The 19,844-nt window shown below is 44.1% G+C and overlaps 1 protein-coding gene across 5 annotated transcripts in view; it reads right to left on the minus strand.

Moving 5' to 3' along the window:
* The window catches only part of cdin1 (CDAN1 interacting nuclease 1), a 32,310-nt gene extending 16,123 nt beyond the window's left edge, over positions 1-16,187 (minus strand). For 2 of the 5 annotated variants that reach the window (XM_047017711.1, XM_047017693.1), the window contains exons 1-5: positions 16,123-16,187; positions 15,724-15,840; positions 3,426-3,471; positions 2,323-2,387; positions 1,396-1,456 (exon numbers count right to left, since the gene is read on the minus strand). In XM_047017711.1, the coding sequence (XP_046873667.1) occupies positions 1,396-1,456; positions 2,323-2,387; positions 3,426-3,471; positions 15,724-15,824 (273 nt within the window). In that variant the 5' untranslated portion in view covers positions 15,825-15,840; positions 16,123-16,187. The other 3 variants (XM_047017702.1, XM_047017728.1, XM_047017720.1) reach the window with 3 other exon arrangements.
* Between the last annotated feature and the right edge of the window lie 3,657 nt (positions 16,188-19,844).

Genomic DNA, 19,844 nt, shown 5'->3' on the forward strand with positions numbered 1-19,844 from the left:
GAGATATATTGTCTCATAAAGGACTGAGACTACATCAATTAGCAGTCAGGGAAACCGTGAGTGCTTGGTTTAAATGTTAAGTAGCGTATTAAAATGACAGTTAAATGGTTCATAGACAGTTATTTCCAAGCTGGGTTTAATCCTTTTGGAAAAAATCATATGTCAATTAAATGGTGAATGAATAATGACAGTTAGCTTTGAGGTGCCAGTGACGCATGTGAACTATTCAGATTTTAGATCTAGAAAAAAAGGACCCTTGGAATCTTATTGCTTAGTATTATACGCAGCAATGAAAATACGTGATTGCCTTTTAAATGCTTTAAGCAGAAACACAAGAGCCTTTCCAACAACCAAAAGGTGTGACACTGTGGCACCAGAAATAAACAAATAAAAACAAAACTAACCAAACCGGAAAAAAAAATGCAAATATCCGCTTTAGTTTGTGAAAGGGAATCGGTCTATGGCAAAAACCCTTAGCTAAACCTAAGCAATAAGAGCAGATATTATAATTATCCGGGGAGATATTAAAATCTCGTTCTATTACCTGAGTAAACATCGTATTGGAGGCTTTATTCTAATGGTGCCTTCTGCTCCATTTCCTTCATGTAAGGCAGAATTTGAAGGGTGTGAGACTATCTACCTTTAATGCAGGGCATCTATGGACTTCCCAGCACCTCTTCACTTCCCATTAAACCTTGAGACTAACCCAATGTTAATTGTTAATTTGCTGACTGGCTGCAATGCACTGGAGACCCTGGACACAGTGGCGCAGAGAGCACATTCATTCTTATTAATGAGATATGCTGGCGCTCGGCTGAGTGGAACAGCTAAATGCCCACAGCACAGAGCTATTGCTTCCAAGTAAGCTCTCTCTCTCATGGAAGCCCGTTTTTATCATCCGTCTCTTCTGTCCAGCAAGTCGGCATCTGTTTTTGAAACGTCACATAACCAGGTTCTGAATGTCAGCACACACTGCTAAATTATTATAAGTTTAAAGCTACATTTTATGTGTACAATTGACTACTTTGTGCACAACTGAACACTGACCTTGTTTGCAGGTCGCCACTATGGCAACTGTGTCAGGTTTGAAAGGTAATTTTGAAAATGACCAAATAAAACACCAAAAAGTATTTTCACATCTGCTTAAAAAGGGCTAAAGACAAATTACATTAAATAATTGGTTAATAGACTGAACCATTTATCCAATTTTCATAATCGCTAGCAGACACAGGGGAGTTCAAAATCAAAAACAGCCCAAACCGTTGGGCTGCCCAAACTGGTCTTTAAAAGTCATGGGAGTGTTCCAGGGATAATTATGCTTATACCTGGATTTGCTGTGTACTTCAATGGGAAAATAGAGGGGTGAACCGAGAAAAGGCGAGGCTGCGTCCTTACCTCATTGGCCAGCTCCAACAAGACAGGGCTGGAGGGCCGTGAGCTGGCTCTGCTCAGGTACCTTCATTAAAACAAACAACAACAGCAGCGGTTGGGTTTGTGTTATTTAAAATAAATACAAAAGACACAAAAGCAGACAGAAGCAGGCAGAGGGGGAGGAGCTCAGGCCAGCCAAGACATGTTGATGTCCCTAATGACTCTGCTCTCCGTGGCATATGGCTCTCTGTGGTTACCCCGGCACTGCTTGGAAGCCTCAGATTTCCTTAAAGCCAGACAAGCATGATAGTTAGTTAGTTAGTTAACTCCCCTCCGCCCTCCCAACAAGGCTTTTCTTCCCTCGCCAACTGAAAAACCACCAAAGCAGCCTCAGATCTTCGCCAGATCATGTCTGAGGTTTGTTGTTGCGTAAGTGGATTAGAAGTGCATTACCAGGCCTCGCTCCCACAGAACAATGGCTTAATAAGCTTGATAAAGGCTAATTGTGATATGCAAAGAAGCTTTCTCTCTCTCTGTGAAGCTTGCTTCTCTCTCTCTCTTTCTCTCTCTCTTTCTCTCTCACGTTTATCAATTTTCAAGTGAATTAGGGCTAAACAGCCCATCATAAGCCTGGTAAGGCAAATGTCCCAAATGCTGTCTGGGTGTTTCTCATTTGCGCGGTTGAGAGGAGAATCAAAGCTGTGTGCTTGTGGAGGGTTAGCAGGTGCACAGGGAGACAATCTGGATGGAATCCCAAAGGTGGTGATATGTTTAGAGGACACTATGAGGACGTTATGCATCGTTGTTGTGGCCCACCTTCTCCTTGACAATGTCCACTTCCTGTCACGTGATTTGATCAATGAGAGGACATGGTAGGTGGGAGCAGGGGGGGGGGGGGGGGGTGACAGATGGAGAGAGACGGGTGGGTGGCAGAGAGAGAGCGAGCAACACCTTTGGTAGTAGTCCTCAATGGCGTCAGGGGCATGGTGCCGTGGGATGGTTCTTTTGATCCTTTTCTAGAACAAAGAGCACACCACACTGTTAGGCCAGAACATTTCCAGGCGAGCCATTTTATAGAAATTTGCTCAATACAAGAGGAAAGCACCACGATGTATTGAAGATCAATTACATTCATATACTAGCAGCAATTCCTTCCACCTTTCTTCCGAGATGCTCCTGAATGAAATGCATAGACTCGTTCAGCTTTGGCTGTTCCATTGTACAGGAGCAGGGGAGTGAGAGGTCATAGTAATTGAATCTCAATAAGTTTGCCCAGGGTCACTGTGAGTCAAGGAAACCTTGTTCAGCACACCCAACCCCTCCCTCTCCCTCCTCCAAAACCGTGTAGTAATTTCCCCCCCTTTTCGATCAAACAATGACCCTATTCCTACTCCCCACGTATTTCCATGTGATTCAATTGACGTCTGAACCACAGGGAGGATTGAGAGAAAGAGCATTGGTTTAAAAGAAAAAAAGGACTTATTTAAAAACTACTACACCAAAAAAAAAAAAGAGAGGATGGAGGGGAGTGAAAAAAAATGTCATTCCACTGAGACGGGGGCCGCTGTGAGTGACACCTGTCAGGGGGATGATAAATGACTCCATTTTCTGCCCGTGCTGCCTTCTGCCATTGGCAGTGGCGGCCATTTATCATCATCCCCTGTCAGCCGTGGAAAGCGGCAGTGACAGTGCGAGTCAGCAAACATTTAGCGCACGCAGCCGCACTTCGCTGGGAAATTATTATTGTCAGAATAATAATGGTTTAGCATAATTTATTACAGGTCCGCGAAATAAGCAGGGGCTAGATGTTATTAGACAGATGGATGGGAAGGCTTGGCAGACGTCCACTGAGACCCTCGACGTGAGAGAGAAGTAGGGGGAGAGAGAGGAAGGGAGGAGGGAGAGATGGTGTGTGTGTGGGGGAGAGGGGAGGTGGAGTGTGGGCATCCTCCAAACCAATCAGAGAGCTGGCAGTTCAATTACAAAGAAATAAAGGGACATTCATCATTCAATTAGGCACCTGTCAGAGCTCACAAAGGAAGAAAACTTCTAACCTGGTACTCCAGGGAGAAGACGCTCAGAAGAGTGGACTGCGAGTGACTGGAACAAATAAAAGAAGGACAAAGTTAATTACCAGGGAGCGTCGCGCCGGAGACAAAGGGAGAGGGGAGCTTCAAAGCCAGGCTTCGCCTGCCCTGTAATCTAAAAGAACATGAAAACAAGTGTGGCAAAGTTGTTCCAGATGAACACCTCCGACAAAGGATTCCTACCACTGCCATTCAGCGTGGTGGAAGGATGGAGGGGGGGCTGGGGGGGGGGGGGGGTGAGTGTGTGTGGTATGAGATGAGAGAAAATATAGCTTGTCGAGTAGATTTTCTTTTTTCCCCTCTCTCTTTTTCAAACCATCTTTAACCCCAATCCTCCAACTACCAGATCTCCCCCTGCCCACCCCATACACACACGCACACACACACACACACACACACACACTCAAAAGACAGACAGCGAAGGGTCCACATAGGTGTTGTTATTCTGGGGACATCCAAGGACCCAGGACCTGATGTAGCAAAACCACAAATGCAGCATTGCTACCTTGTAATCAAGCTAAAAGGAAGACAAAAAAAAAGGAAAAAACATCGGGGAGAAACAAAGCAAATTTGTGTGAATAATTGATGGGGTTCAATTCCATTAGCGGTGGGGAACACTGCACTCAGTGGCAAACATATTGAAATACAGTTTGTTAGCGATGAGCGAGGGACTCTCCTTCCATAGGGAATGAGGACTATCTGAGTATGTGTGCATGTGTGTAGGTGCACATATGTGCGTAGTAAGTGTGTGTTTGAGTGAATGTGTGTGTGCCCGTGTACGTGTGTGTTGTGTGTGTGTGTGCTGTGTGTGTGTGTGTGTGTGTGTTAGAGCATTTTGCCCGTCTCACTGTCAGTGCTGGCATATGGGACGTTGTGGAACTCTGCAGCTGATGGGCTTTGAAAGTGGAAACTTTCCCTGCAGGAAGCCAGCGCTCCCAGGAGCCGGTCAAGTCCATGGGTTGCCATAAGCTACATTCATCTCCAGCTCCAGTCAATGTCAAACACCTGGCGGAGGATGGGGGGAGGGGGGGGGGGGCTTGGAGAATAGACATCTCTGATGGGGGATTCACCGCCCCTCTTTGCCCCCCTCTCCCCCCAACCATTTGAATAAAAAAAATTATCTAAAGCGATGACAGGTTTTTGTCTAATTGCCTGGTACACATTTCCAGCCCACACATCAACAACTATGCACACGTACGCTTGTGCCTACTCATACACTCACACACAAACGCTCACGTACACACAGCTGTGCACGGTCCCTGGTGGTTTTGTGTCTCCATATACTGCTTTCAGTACATTTGATTGTTAACTTTAATGGACTTTTCTTTACAAGTCACCTGAGAATGGTATGTAAATACTGACTAGAAGCCCTGGCTTCCTCCGCGCATTGAAATATCGAGTCCATATAGGCCCGCCGCATCAATCATGCCACAGTCATGAAATAACCGTGTGACATGTAAACAAAGCCAGCAAGGAATCTCCGGCATTGATTTTTGTCTCGGCTAGGACCTTATATCTTAATAAAAAGCTTTCAAGCAACTGGAATAGGTTAGTAGTTTATAATGACTAAACCCCACAAAAGCCACACTGTTAACTTCTCCAGATGTCAGTTGTAAACAGTTTTACTGCTCTGGCCACGGAGCAGCCCACTGCTCGACAATGCTCGTCTCTCGGGTGCTCGGCCTCTGTCATGTGGACGGCCGGAGACCTCGCCGACTCATTTCAGTTGTGGAAAAATAGAGTAAAACAACAACGCATGAGACTGACTAGAACAACAACAACAAAAAAGAAAGAAAGAAAAAGAAAGAAAGAAACGGGACAAAAAAGAAAAGAAACTGAAAAAAACACCATAGAAAACACAGTCGTTTTGGCGTTAATTTACAATGATACGTAGGGGCTGTGGGGCCACTGCAATTAAGCGGGCCATTAAACGGTCAACTGTCAACATGTGGACACTTAGAGGGTGGAGGGAAGGAACATGCTTCCTTTCTACTTCAGCCTTGCACCTGAGCATTTCAACAACATTACAGGGCCTATTCTAGCTGCAACCCAGCTCCTTACTCGGTAGAAACGGACATCTGTTAGATTTTAAATGGATTACTCTGGATAATGAGCGTGATTACTGCCTAATTGCTAAATCTTTACCCTGTTAAGTTGAAAAGGAACACAAACTGCTCTTAATATCTGTGAAAACATATCGGTTTCAAACCGAGGCGGTTAAAGAAGACATTTTGGGGCATGGCCTTTGTTTTTTCTTCTTTGTTGCTTCTGCCTGCGTTCCGTTACTTCACACGCCAGTGAAAACTCAGGATTCAGGAGCAAACAATGAAGATAAGGTAGATATTCAGGTGCTCAATAACTCAATTCAAACCAAGGGTTGTCCAGGTTTTATAGTGTCTGTCAAGGTTTTACGCTGCAGCCATATTGTATATAGGTCTTTCCATTGAAGAGTAAGTTATTGCATGCTGTACATTCATATTCAAACTGTGCTCTCCAGGGTTCACTTTGTTCCATTCATGTTAAAGTATGGAACACCAAGCTGATTCATCAAGTAAAGGTCTGATCTTTTAGTTCGCTCCACAGAAGCATCCCACTCAGAGCACGTTCCCCCACCTCACTGCTTCATAACACAAGACCTGTGGTGGGGGGGGGGTTCTATTCTGGGCGAGTGATAACCCACAAATGGATGGAAAAGCCCTCCCATTACGGTTCTCCATTCAGCCCCAATCACATGCTGCTACGTAAATTACAACTCAATAGTGTATGTAATTCAATAAATCCAATGCAGGTCATACTGTAAAAAGGTGTGATTGCGGCTAGGCTGGGATTTGTTTTGTTCGCAAAATAATAGATTATTATGTCTTGTATTCAGCAGCAGCAGCAAAAAAAAAGGAAAAAAAAGAAGATATATTTGGCAAACAAATCAACAGAAAGAAAGAGAGGTGGAGGGATTGGACAAGGTAGAAACCATTGTTGTTGGTTTCATCATCTTTCCTCTCAGCTTATCTGAAGATCTGATGAGGTTTTCCTCCAGTGAGAGTCAATAACAATGCCCAGCAGTAGGAAGACCTGGCCGATGATAGCATCAGTAAACAGCCAGGCAGATGGAGCCTTGTTCTACACTTACAAACCTGCTCAATTCACATAAGTGTAGCTTATCATTGTCTGCCCTTTGTTTTGTGTGCCATTATGGGAGACAAAAGTAAAGAATGTACCTGGAATGTGCCTACAACTATCACACAATGTTCACATAGGCCATACATATGTTTAGCTATATATGTTGACTTTAATTAAAGGTCATATCAATCTGGGTACAAGCACACAAGGAAATAAATGATGTTCAACAGACTCTTGTGGTCTCATTGAGAAGTTAAAGGGTCAAAAAACATGGAGACAAACACATTGACCTCTCCTTGAGGAATACTCTAAACCCTCCCTCCTGTCTGGGATCCAGGCTCGGGGAGACTGAAGGTTAGGTAACAGAAGAGCAGTTAGGGAATCATTCACTCTCCACATAATTACCCTTCCTTATAACATAGCGCAGTACATTAATATGCATGGAGCCCAAAATAGTGGAGCACCAGATTTGATTAAAACAATTAGGAGCTTCATGATGTTATGATGGTGGAATGTCTGTTCCCATGCTATAATTAACTGTAGATACATTGCGTATTGGTAGCTTGGCTCTCGATACATTGAGGCATTGCGTTGTATTGAATTATAGGCTAAATTGCTCATTAAGTCAACACGCATGTATGCTGCCTGTCTATGATGCAGTGGAGAACAGACAACAAACAAAACAAAAAAACATTTGAATTCATAATGCTTAATTCAAACATATACCGTTTTAATTTTTGATATGCTCTAAAAAGTCAGAACAAGATTATTTGGGGGGGAGGGGGATGTCTACAAGCAATCAATTATTTTCAAAATCTTCTTATTTACAAATAATTAATTATAAACGATAGCAGTAATTTACTTAATGAAAGCCACCTGGCTAATGGCAGGGGATCATATGCTGCGACAGTACTTAGCGTTAGCTGGTGCTGCGTGTAGAGAGCGGTGCATGTCCTCGCTCTTCAGGGCATGAAGCTAACTGAGGCATGGACAATATTCCTACTAATGACTTTCAGGACGTTTGAGGCTGGGTAAGGAGACGTTTGAGGCTGGGTAAGGAGACGTTTGAGGCTGGGTAAGGAGATGTTTGAGGCTGGATGAAGGAGACGTTTGAGGCTGGGTAAGGAGACGTTTGAGGCTGGGTACGGAGACGTTTGAGGCTGGGTAAGGAGACGTTTGAGGCTGGGTAAGGAGACGTTTGAGGCTGGGTAAGGAGACGTTTGAGGCTGGGTAAGGAGACGTTTGAGGCTGGGTAAGGAGACGTTTGAGGCTGGGTAAGGAGACGTTTGAGGCTGGGTAAGGAGACGTTTGAGGCTGGGTAAGGAGACGTTTGAGGCTGGGTAAGGAGACGTTTGAGGCTGGGTAAGGAGACGTTTGAGGCTGGGTAAGGAGACGTTTGAGGCTGGGTAAGGAGACGTTTGAGGCTGGGTAAGGAGACGTTTGAGGCTGGATGAAGGAGACGTTTGAGGCTGGGTAAGGAGACGTTTGAGGCTGGGTACGGAGACGTTTGAGGCTGGGTAAGGAGACGTTTGAGGCTGGGTAAGGAGACGTTTGAGGCTGGGTAAGGAGACGTTTGAGGCTGGGTAAGGAGACGTTTGAGGCTGGGTAAGGAGACGTTTGAGGCTGGGTAAGGAGACGTTTGAGGCTGGGTAAGGAGACGTTTGAGGCTGGGTAAGGAGACGTTTGAGGCTGGGTACGGAGACGTTTGAGGCTGGGTAAGGAGACGTTTGAGGCTGGGTACGGAGACATTTGAGGCTGGGTAAGGAGACGTTTGAGGCTGGGTAAGGAGACGTTTGAAGCTGGGTAAGGAGACGTTTGAGGCTGGGTAAGGAGACGTTTGAGGCTGGGTAAGGAGACGTTTGAGGCTGGGTAAGGAGACGTTTGAGGCTGGGTACGGAGACGTTTGAGGCTGGGTAAGGAGACGTTTGAGGCTGGGTAAGGAGACGTTTGAGGCTGGGTAAGGAGACGTTTGAGGCTGGGTAAGGAGACGTTTGAGGCTGGGTAAGGAGACGTTTGAGGCTGGGTAAGGAGGAATGGGTATGTTTTGTTGGCTGACAGTTTACAGTTTTTTACACACTCAACATTACTTTGACACACATTTCAGAACCTTGATGTCCTTTCTCAAAACTCGAGACACAAAACTCACAACTGATGATCAAAACGCTAACACGATTTTCAATTGCGTCGATACATTACACATACACCTTAGATAATTTGTTAATTGAACTATAATCATCTGTTGAAAATGATCCAACTAAAGATCAAAGTATCACAATTTTAAAATGAAATTCAAAGATAACATCTGAAATGTCTAGCATTTCCTTACATTACAATGATCTAACTGTCAATTTATACTACAGGTCAAAATTTTAAGTAACTCTTGCATTTCTCTTAATGCATAGTTTTATAGAAAATGACAAACAATATTCCAAGTTTAGAACATGAAAGTTTCAGTATAACGAGATCCATTGACACCAATTACTATGAAACATGAACAAATTGGACAAAGCCAACATGTTTTCAGATTTGAAAACCAGCAGCACCTATAGGTATGCAGGCCTTGTACTGTAATTGCTTAGTCAATTTACAGAACTGTATTTGCCCCCATACTCTCCCTTCCTCAACCGAATTGAGTAATTGTTTTTCACGTGGAGGTGTACGATAGGCACCCTCATGAACAAGTTACTCTTCTCCAGGCCATGGATGAGGCTTGCAATAATATGAAGGCAAACCAGTATCAGGACTGGATTCACCATGCCTGGAGATTCTTTGAGAGATTTGTCAAATGAAAACATCTATTGCGATGTGGATGAAAACCTGCGGCCAAATCCACAAGACAGTGTTGATGGAAATGTAAGAGAGTAATCAATCCTTTGTTTTGCTTTGTTTGTTAGTTTTTTTAGCCAGGAAAAATGAAGTACCTGTTCACATACTGTAGGATAGTTTCCTGTTGTAGCAAATTTAAATTTGGTTTGCTGTGATAAAAATTTTTTTTTAAAAAATGTAATTTGATTGTATTTCATCAATACATGAAAAGTGAAAGTGTGTGTTACAAGTAATGACTGTTTCGAGTTTTGTATCTAGAGTTTTGAAAAGGTTCAAAAGGTTCAAGGTTCTGAAATTTGTGTCAAAGTGATTGTAAAAAACTGTAAATCAGATTATTATACGGTTAACTGTATTCTGTCGTTTTGGGGGGTTGGGATTATGACTTCTAGTTTTCTAAAGTGGTTCTACTCCACCTGGACCCCTTTAAGGTTAAAGAAACATGCTATGTGTGTGATAATTTGCAAATACTTAATGATGATGATCTTCTTTGTGACAAGAACGCTTGGCAAACAAGAGATATTCTCACATTAAACTGGGACATAAAATGTATTCTATTTGCCTTGAACGAATATGTTACGAGGAAGAAAATAGCTAGATGTGTTTTGGTTAAATACTATATGCAAATTGACCTAATTATACATGCTGATAGGAGAGGGATAACATCTGTCTCTTCATAACGTCTAGCCTGCCATCATCAACAACAGAAACAGAAATATTTCGTTCTTAATGTACAGACTTACTGGGATATATCTCTACAAGCCACACATACACAAAGCTACATCTTGGCATGTCGCTACAAACAAATGCTTGTTTAATGAACAAAGATGTTTACAATTCAAGTTGGTTATCTATAACTGTCTTGCCTAATGTTAATGTAAATGAAAAATTAAATGATTACTTGTCAAACAGGCCAATTATTTCATTTTATACAAGGTATATGGACATACATACCATATGTATTATCACATCTATTACTATGTTTATCTTTTATTTTTTATAAGTCTTTTAAAATGTATTTATATAACATATTTCTTCTACAAAACTATTCAAATGATATAACTTCTGTGCTGCAATGTGATTGTTAACGCCTCCAGAACCATAACTCCATCAGGCCATGAGGGCCATAAACTATAGCCAGGGCCTAAGGGAGGAAGGGAGGAAGCTATAGTCAAGCAGTGGCATGGAAGGCAGGGTAGGGGGAGGGGGGGCAGAGATGGTTTGAACAGAAGCACAACAGGGCTTCTCACCACCTACAACTCTCCTGACAGGGGGAAATATGACCTCCACCCCCCCATCTCCTCCCTTCTTGCTTAAGTCCAATCTTTACATGTGGGCCCTCAGAGGTGTCCAAGATGTCAGGACTGTAGCAGAAGCGTGGTGTAGAGCCCAGCCCGCAGCACACTCACAGTCCTAATAGTGATCAGGAGCCCAGCCCGCAGCACACTCACAGTCCTAATAGTGATCAGGGGTGAAAGGCAGAGCTCCTTACAATGCCGTTCGTGACCAAAACACGCAGCAGCCAATTACGGCGTGTTACTATGGTTATAGCGTGATTCTTATCGCTGCTGCCTCTGTGAACTTTCACCGAGAAATCTAAAGTGAGCTCTACAATATCCATAGTGTAGTGTGTGTGTGTGTGTGTGTGGGGTCCTCTGGTCTGGCAAGAAAATACATTTTGTTGACCCACTGCCGACTCCGTGAAGTGCAGCCACAGCGCTCGTACCATTCTGGGCAATTTGTTCCATTTCTATTCTGCAACTGATCCCAGTATGCAAACGGAACCTGAGGCTTAAGACCCCAGCATAGCTGCCTAGCTCTACTGTACTTATAATGCCTTCTTTCGGCATGTGTGTTTGTCAGAATGTGTGTGTGTGTCTGAGTCTAATTGTGTATTAGAAAAGGTGTGTTTTCAAAAAACATGGCATGGAATTGAAGTTGTATTCACATACGCTGTGTTCTACAGGGACAACTTAGGAACCATTTGCAATCACTGCCAACACATTCTGCCAACACACACCAGCTTCCCTGGGTCTCTCTGCCCCAGTGAGCTGGGTCTTACTGTCTCACCCTGGCTGAAGGCTGCTGAGGGTGGAGCAGGACATCCTGCTGCTGTGAGGAAGCGTATTCGTTTTGAACTTCCTAATCAAGTAATTGATCACATCAATTATTCATGGGCCTCCTCAAGCTGACATGAAGCTGTAAACTCAGCATAGACTCACCACTGACTTTCTCTCTCCCTCTCTCTCCCATCCTCCTTCCCTCTCTCTTTCTGTTATCTCCCCTCTCTCTCCCTTCCTCCCTCCCTCCGCCCCTCCTAGCGCTCCTCTGACCACGTCAACCCTTCCAGCTCTGTGATTAGCTCTTCCCGGCTGGGAGTGCTTCCATTGGCCGTGAAGGCTCTACCCACAAAGCACAGCGGCTGCCAGTGTGTGTTGTGGTGGCGTGCCTGGTGAGATCCAGGAGGCGTGTGGAGGCCAGGGGAGGCTGCTGGGGAGTTTGTCCCTGACTGCGGGCCCTGCACGGCAGCTTCACAGCCAGAGAGGGCCCTGGCTAATGTCAGCCCCACATCCACACAGCAACAATCTGGATAACAGCACCCTGGCGCTGACTTATAGGGGTTACAATGAAACACCTACGTACGGGAGGGTGGGTGTAAAAGAACACTGACATTTAAAAAATTTGCGGTAAAATAATAGGGGGGAAAAGGCCAGCTAAATTCAACAGAATGGTGAGATTTGCTATTTTATGCAGTTCCCAAAAATAAGTAAGAGTGAGAATACTGCAGAACCATCAGGATGAATACTCATATGACGTATATTAGTGTGTACCATTAAAATATACAAATAAAATATTTACTGAAAACAAGTGAGCATTTCGGAAAACTGTCGGAACTAGGCTACATTTGTAAGACTGTTGAATCGACTTCTTTGTGTGGTACTGGGAAGAAAAAAAAACATTTCAATGTTTGGGAGAACACAGAGGTTGGTTAACAAATAATACCGATCCTGTGGATTTAACTGGCATGTAATGGAGAGATAAAACACCATAACCGCAATAAATAATCAATGAGCAAGCCCCTCTGCTTCCTCCCCAGCCGCGATATCACCATGAAAAACAAAGTGTCTGCAGCCAAGAAATCACCATATCAATGGCACATGCCATAACAACGCTGGCCCTGGAGTTCCTCCCCCAGATCACGCTAGATAAACCCCAAATAACAGAGAAATTAACAAATGCTTGACATTTGCTCAACATCCATTATTCTGACACTTCTTCAGAATTTCAAAAGGCTGAACGCATGCTTAATCAACATTCATATTCCCCCGGCGAGTCACAGGCACCATATTGCAGCCCGCCTCGCCGCTGATGAAAACGACACATTAGGGCCCGATTCAGAAGCGTTCAGGGACTCCGAGTCGGGGAGTTTGTGCAGTGTGTGTGTGAGTGTGTGTGTGTGTGAGTGTGTGTGTGTGTGAGTGAGTGTAAGACACTTTTCCTTTTTAAACAAATTCCAAAATAGTAGCATCTGCCACACTATCTCTCCTCACTCCCCCTATCCTCCCATCCTTCACTCAAACTCTGGCCATATGCAGAATGAACTAAATGGTGTTTTAAAGAGGAGAATAATCATTACATCCCAAATTCATTCATACGGTAGCAGCACACAGGGACCAGAAGTCCCTGACACTCTTACACTCTCCCTCTCTCTGTCTCTCTCTCTCTCTCTGTCTCTCTCTCTGTCTTAGTCTCACTGTAACTCTCTCTGCAGCTCTCGCCTCCTCCCTCTCTCCCTCCCTCTGGGGACAAAGAGCAGAGGGAGTGGGGTCCCTCCCAGACTGGGGGAAGCCAGGCGAGGCCTCTGAGAGCAGCAGCCAATCATTTCCAATTCTAATACAGGGCCAGAGAAAGGCCTGATGGGACTGATGTCACCCCCCCCCCCCCCCCCCAATCACCCCGCCCCCAGCGATGCCTGCCTGCCGGCCTGTCATTGTGGCCGGGGCGCAGACACAAGGCAGGGCACCTTGGCCGGACGGGAGGTGGGGGAAGCGAGAGGGAGAAGGGAGGGTGAGGGGCGGAGGGGATGGTATTTGCATGTCCCTCCATTGTGAGCAAGGGGGTGAAAAGTGACAGCACCGTGTCCAATTGTTTCCCCCCCTCAGAACAGCCCGGGCCCGGCAAGAGAGGCCCAGGCTGACAGATGACTCCCAACATCTGTGTTATGCAGGCCATACAGATGAGGGGGCCACGCATCTCTCTCTCTTTCTCTCCTCTCTGTCTCTCTCTCCCTGTCCCTCCTTCTCTCCGCCCCCCTATCCAGGGACTTCCCCACACGAGAGAGACTGACAGACGTCCCGTGGAAATCACCTCGAATCGGCCCATCACAGTCATTATCGTCAGGGGCTCGGGTACTCCTCCCACAGAACGCCCTATCAAAAGCTATGATTGCCAATTGCTTTTCTGCTCAAATCCAGATTGAGGGGATGCAGGATATTCACCTCTGCCCAGTCTCGCATGACAAACGGACAACTACAAGTGTGGCCAAATAATGGCGACAAAATAATCATATTATTATTATTTTAATAATAATAATATTATTTTGTACTTTGTGATTTTTGAGATTACAGTAATATGATGCACTTTCACTATTTTGGAAAAAGCAGTAGTAGTGTTTTCCTACCAATTGGTCTGTTCTTACAACATATGGTCCTCCACTCGTCACCAAACAGTAGGCTAGTCTACCCCCCCACCCGATATCCCATCGACTGTACTTAGTAGGCTAGTCCACAAGCCCCCGTATTTCCCATAGTAGGCTAGTCGTCGTTCCCCCAATCCCCCCACACCATCTATGCTAGTCCACTCCTAGTGCCAGGTCCATGTTGGCTGATCCCCTCCTGACTACCGCCCCCCCCCCCCCCCCCCTCCCCCCCCCCCTGCCAGCCCCAGCCTGGCCAGTATTTACGCAGGGCTCCCACACAGTCCAAATGTGTGGGGGGCAAGGGGGGGCTGACTGCCGTGCCTGGGCGCATGCTAAGAGATGATGGATGGCCTAGTCGATATGTTATGTCTTAAGAGCCCGATTTCCTGCCAGTCCAATCACTAACCCTCCAGAGCCTGGCCTCAGCTGATTGGACAAGCAGAATAATTTTGCAGGCTGTGAAAACAGTGCCGCCGTGCCTGTCTACCCTGCCTGGTGACGAGACTCAGGTTTTTAAGGAGCAGGGGCCTCCCTGAGAACGGCTACGGTGAAGGAAATAAAAACAATAACGCCAAGACTAAACAAGAGAGCCAGCACCACTGGGAGGACGGTGCCACGCAGAAATATAGGAACCAAAAACCTTCAAATGTTTTCTTTTAATTATCACCCCCCAAAAATGGCTTTTGGAAGCATATCGTCAGTCTGAGTTTGGGTTAAGGACATGGAACCCCCATTAGGCTAGTGTGAAGGATTTTAAACAAGAACAAAAAGACGACAGTAACCTAAGGAAATATATCTAAGCAACAAATAACCAGGCAGGCAAGATTCACGGTGCACATAACATATTCTGTAAAATGCTGACGCCTGAGAACAAAGGCATGTTCAAGGTAGGCAGTGTTTTCCTCAGGGAACCCTCCGGTACCTTTCTCCTAGTGGTGATTAGGGCATAATGGTAGTAGGAAGCTCCAAATTCATGCAACTTTGCCAGTGACCTCTGTGGGATCAGCAGTGTCCTGGTGGCCTTGGGGGATTGCATGTGTTACATTCAATAAAGAGCATCCCCTCAGTGTCAAGGAGAAATGCAAACACCACCATTAACCCCCGCTTACACTCCCAGGCAGGCAGGGAGTTGGCTGTATGGCGGACTAGTAGCCAATGTCTAAAACTCTAACAATAAAAGGGCAAGTCCTACAACCATCAGGTCATCAATGACCATGAACACATATCACATGAAATTATATGAAAATTAAATGTACTGCCGGCCATGTTAAAGCCAATATACAACACCAAAATGGCTGGATACCAGGGCTGGAAAAGTTCAACAGTTATTTTGTTTGTATTTTTATTTTACAATAAACATTGTCATATAGGCTGGCAACTTTAATGAATTTGTTTTTGTTATAAATATATTTTTTGCCATAAATAACACTTTGCTGTTGTAAGGGTATGCGACATGTTGACAATATAATGATACTGTACATTAGAATCTCTGGATCCTTGACATCTACCCCCGTGTAACAGCAGGCAGAATACATCTGTAAACTGGGAGGGATAGGCCACCAACTTGGCTTATACCAATCATGTCATTGCAACAATATGATATTGGGAGGGCGGGGCAGAACTTACTTTGGAAATCTTTCTTTCAGAATCTTCATGCACTGACGTGTCGGTCTCAAATTATCAGTGCATCTTACTATTTCCTTATATTCAGCACGAGACAGCTTCATTATTGTTCAGCCGCACCTACAACGAATATATGCATCCCAGGTCATATGTTCAGTCTGTAGCTATGGCAACAATAAAGCTATCTGAGCAATCAGCTGTTTAACTTCACATCAGATGAAAAAGGTAAATCGTCTCCTTGTTAGCTTACCAGCTAACTGGCTTTAGGGCAACGTACCACTTAAATCCGTCAATATAACAATTACGTATCACCTACAAACCCACTGTTAACAATTCCGCATCATACGAAAGAAATACGATTACATTTTACGATTGTATATGTTCGAAAAACTGAGTAATTACCATAAATACGAGGAGCATGAGTCTGACAACTTCCTGATTGGTTCCCGCGAGCAAATTAAAGCGCCAGCATCAGAATGAAAAGTACCCCGATTGGCCAAGATTCACTAAAGTTCAGTAAAGCGGCATGTGATAGGCGCTGACGTCGGGGATCGAGCTCTGTGCCCTGCTGTGTTCTACAAGCCACAGGCAGGATTTGAGAAGAGTCAAATACAGACAGAATTTGAGTTTGCTTCACCTTTTACTGTATTTGCATCAAGAAGACGCTATAATACAGTATATTTCTCAGATAAAATATGATGAGCATAATGTAATGTGAATTTATAACTTCAGTCATTACAATATTGTATAATGTATGCACGTAATTGTCGCACGTAACAAATTGATACAAAACACAGGTAAATCACCCAAAACACAGCACTGTTATGGGAAGAACGGAAAAGTTTTTTTTTAATTCATGTTAAATTCATAATTTTGTATTAACATCAGGAGTCGGCCTATCAACTAGCCAAACCAGAAATTTGAGGCCTGTCTGCAAGCAGAAATAATGAAGCAAAACAAACTTTCATTATGTGATCATCGTGGCACTCTTGCTGTCTTACGCATTCTCCAGCAAAGAGGTAAAAGTACTGTGGGACATCATTTATTTATGTGTTATATCTCCTTTCATTTGAACATGATAGTTTATACTCTCAGTGCCCTTGGCAAGAACACTTAAATTGAATTGTGGATAATGATAAGTAGACAACACTCTAAAGGTCTGTAAAAGGAGTGTCACTGAGCTTAGTGCATAAGTGTGTGCTTGGGGTGAATTGCCTTTCACTGAAGTGGCATATACAGAAAATAATGTATTTATGCCCTTGGCAGGAAATGTACTCATCACACTCAAGATGTAATGACAAATGCGTACAGACTCAAGGTTATAATACAAAATCATAGCTAGAGTGAGGGGATTCAGTTAAAACTGTACAGAATACATCATTTTCTTTTTAAAAACGATTATCAGACATTGCTTCAAATTCTTAAAGCTTTAAGTATTCTCTGTTGAAGACTAAATTCATTACTCAAATATCCCTTTCGGATTAGTCATATTTTACAATGGTCTTAAAGTCTAAAAACTATGCTGTGCTCTGCTAAACTGCACTGCTTTTATGAACATTTAATTTACTTTTTTTTCTAAACAGTTATTTACAGGACACCAATAAGAGGGAACACTTTGTTAGACATTTCAGTCTATATCTTATTTTATTATTGCTCTACATACAGGACAGTAAAACAGAATAACGTGAGTTAAAATGTAATTGAAAAAAAATACATTAACTAAACTCTCATTTATGGCATCATCTTCCCAACCATAAAACAATCCCTCCCTGAAATCCCGTTGTTGTAGCACATATCTGTAGTTTTTGCCAGCAGAACACATGAATGAACGTGATCTTCCTTTCATGCTGAACAATGCAGCCGTGAGCCAGACTCCCTATCTGACCTGTGGTGCATCGGAAAGAAAGCCCGATTGTTGCCGGGCAGTGTAGTATGATGGCTGTGATGAGCCGAGGTCCAGGCTGACGTGCACCAGCGTGGTCCTGCACTCTAAAAGGGCTCAGTGCACCGTGAGGACTTCAATGGGAAGCTGTGTACTGGGGATCGCTGGGATCAGATAAGACCTGGGCCTCAGAGGCGGTCTAGTCTGATTGGTCTAAAAGGCTGAGGTCAGGGGCGGCTGGAGCAGTTTACCCATCTAGGTATCAAAGGATCATGGCTTTGGTGGGGAGCCGCGTGTGTAATAGGTAGAAAAGGATCAGTGTAATGTGATGGTATAAAAAGATAAAAATCAGGGAAGGGGCAGGGGAAGTGTACTGTAATGGCTCCAAAGGCTGGGATCAGAGGTTGTTTGGGTGTGCGTGTGTGTGTGCCGCTCGTGTGCGTAGTGGCTATAGGGGAGCCACAGCGGGCTCCGACGGAGGAGAGAAGCAAGGAGATGGAATGAAGAGGATGCACAGAGGAGAGGCGATCGCTCCGGAGCCAGCATTTAAACAGGGTAGGGGTAGACACACACGGTGCTGTTAACCAGCTGTGAAGCCTGCTCACAGTGGGGGAGGAATTGACAAAGAAAGCCTCCCTGTGATATGCAGGAGAGGCAGCGGTAATCTCTGTTCAGCGCTCTCCCTACACTATTGTAGTGCTAAGCACAGTACCACTAATGGCACTTTTATACCTTAATGCCTGGGATGCATTTACATTTTGCTTGCTTGCTTGCAGTGAAGGGTGACTGGCTAAGTGGGGCTGTTTGTTTGTGTGTGTCTCTCACAGACTCTCGCACATCCCCACAGAAAGTGCCATTGTACGTTTATTGATCTTATCAATAGACGGCTGTTTAATCCCGATGACTTGCCAGGTTGTTTGCCATTTCGTTGTTGTAGTCATTTCCCTTCCACATCAGACTATGTTTAAGGAAATTGCACCCCCCCCCTCCACCACACACACACACAAAAACACAGACCCACATTTTTCTTTGCCTCAGTGATGTTACTCACCATAGAAAGAGAAGACTTAGAGGCAGATGAACACCAGCAATGATGTCTAAAGTTTCATCTCTTTTTTCTATATTTGTAGTCTGTGACTTCACTATTCTCCACCACAGAATTGCTCTCCGGTCTTTAGGGAGTCTAGACTCTCAGCCCAAAAAATCACAGTTTAAAAGTGAGGCAAGCCATCACCAGGAAATGCCTGTAGTATTAGCAAGGTATCGGATTCATACGTTTGGAGAAATAAAAAAAACTGCATTCCCCGAACAGCATGACTGCCCCCTAAAAATCCCACATCCCATATTTTACATCAAGGAAGACATGACACATGTGTTACACCCCAGCTTTCAAAGCAGTTTTTTTCATTTATTTTATCATCCTTTAATGAATTTAATTAGAGGGCAAGTAATTAAAAACAATTGTGCTCAGCACCCCCATCTTTCTCTTTCTGGTTGTAAATTGCACTAAACAACATGTGTGGTGTGAACAAATTTACTGGATTAATAGGGGATAGATAATATTTGGGGATTGTATTTCACACTAAACGGCTGCAGGAGAAAACAAAGGCAGCACCCCGGGCTCATTAATCATAGTCAACGGCCTGGCCCGGGTGCAATCTGCATGACGGAGGTGAAGGCACATGCTGCCGTCTAGGTCCAGGTTTCTGGATTCCCCCCTCAACACACATACACACACACATATACACACACACAGAGACACAGACACCCCAGTTTTGCCAAAACGTTAACGTCACGTCAATCACAGATAACACGGTGATACCCCAACTGAGGAGGGGGACCTGCTCCCCAGCCGCCCCAACTGCCCATCCTCAGTTAGCACTAATTATACCAAAATGGAAATACAAATTTAAAAAACTAATATTGCATTGATTTACTCCAAAGAGACTTAACCTATATTTGTAGGCTTGTATCAGTGTTTCCTTGGTTTTTATAATGGTGTGTTGAAGACTAAGTTGTGTAAAATATTAAGTAACTGAGTTTTGAAACAAGTGATTTATGGACAATATTTACAGTAATATTTGTTTTGTTTTCTATAAAAAGACTGCCCCAATTTACTGCAACACAATGAATAAAACTACAACAGTGTTTTTCGAAGCTCTGGGAGTAAATTATCCTTTTATCCATCAAAAACTTTAGCTCACTGCTCTGCTGTGCAGGGCCTCACTAAACCATTTTAACT

The sequence above is a fragment of the Hypomesus transpacificus genome, chromosome 3 (assembly GCF_021917145.1).
Source record: "Hypomesus transpacificus isolate Combined female chromosome 3, fHypTra1, whole genome shotgun sequence".
NCBI classification, from domain to species: Eukaryota; Metazoa; Chordata; class Actinopteri; order Osmeriformes; family Osmeridae; genus Hypomesus; species Hypomesus transpacificus.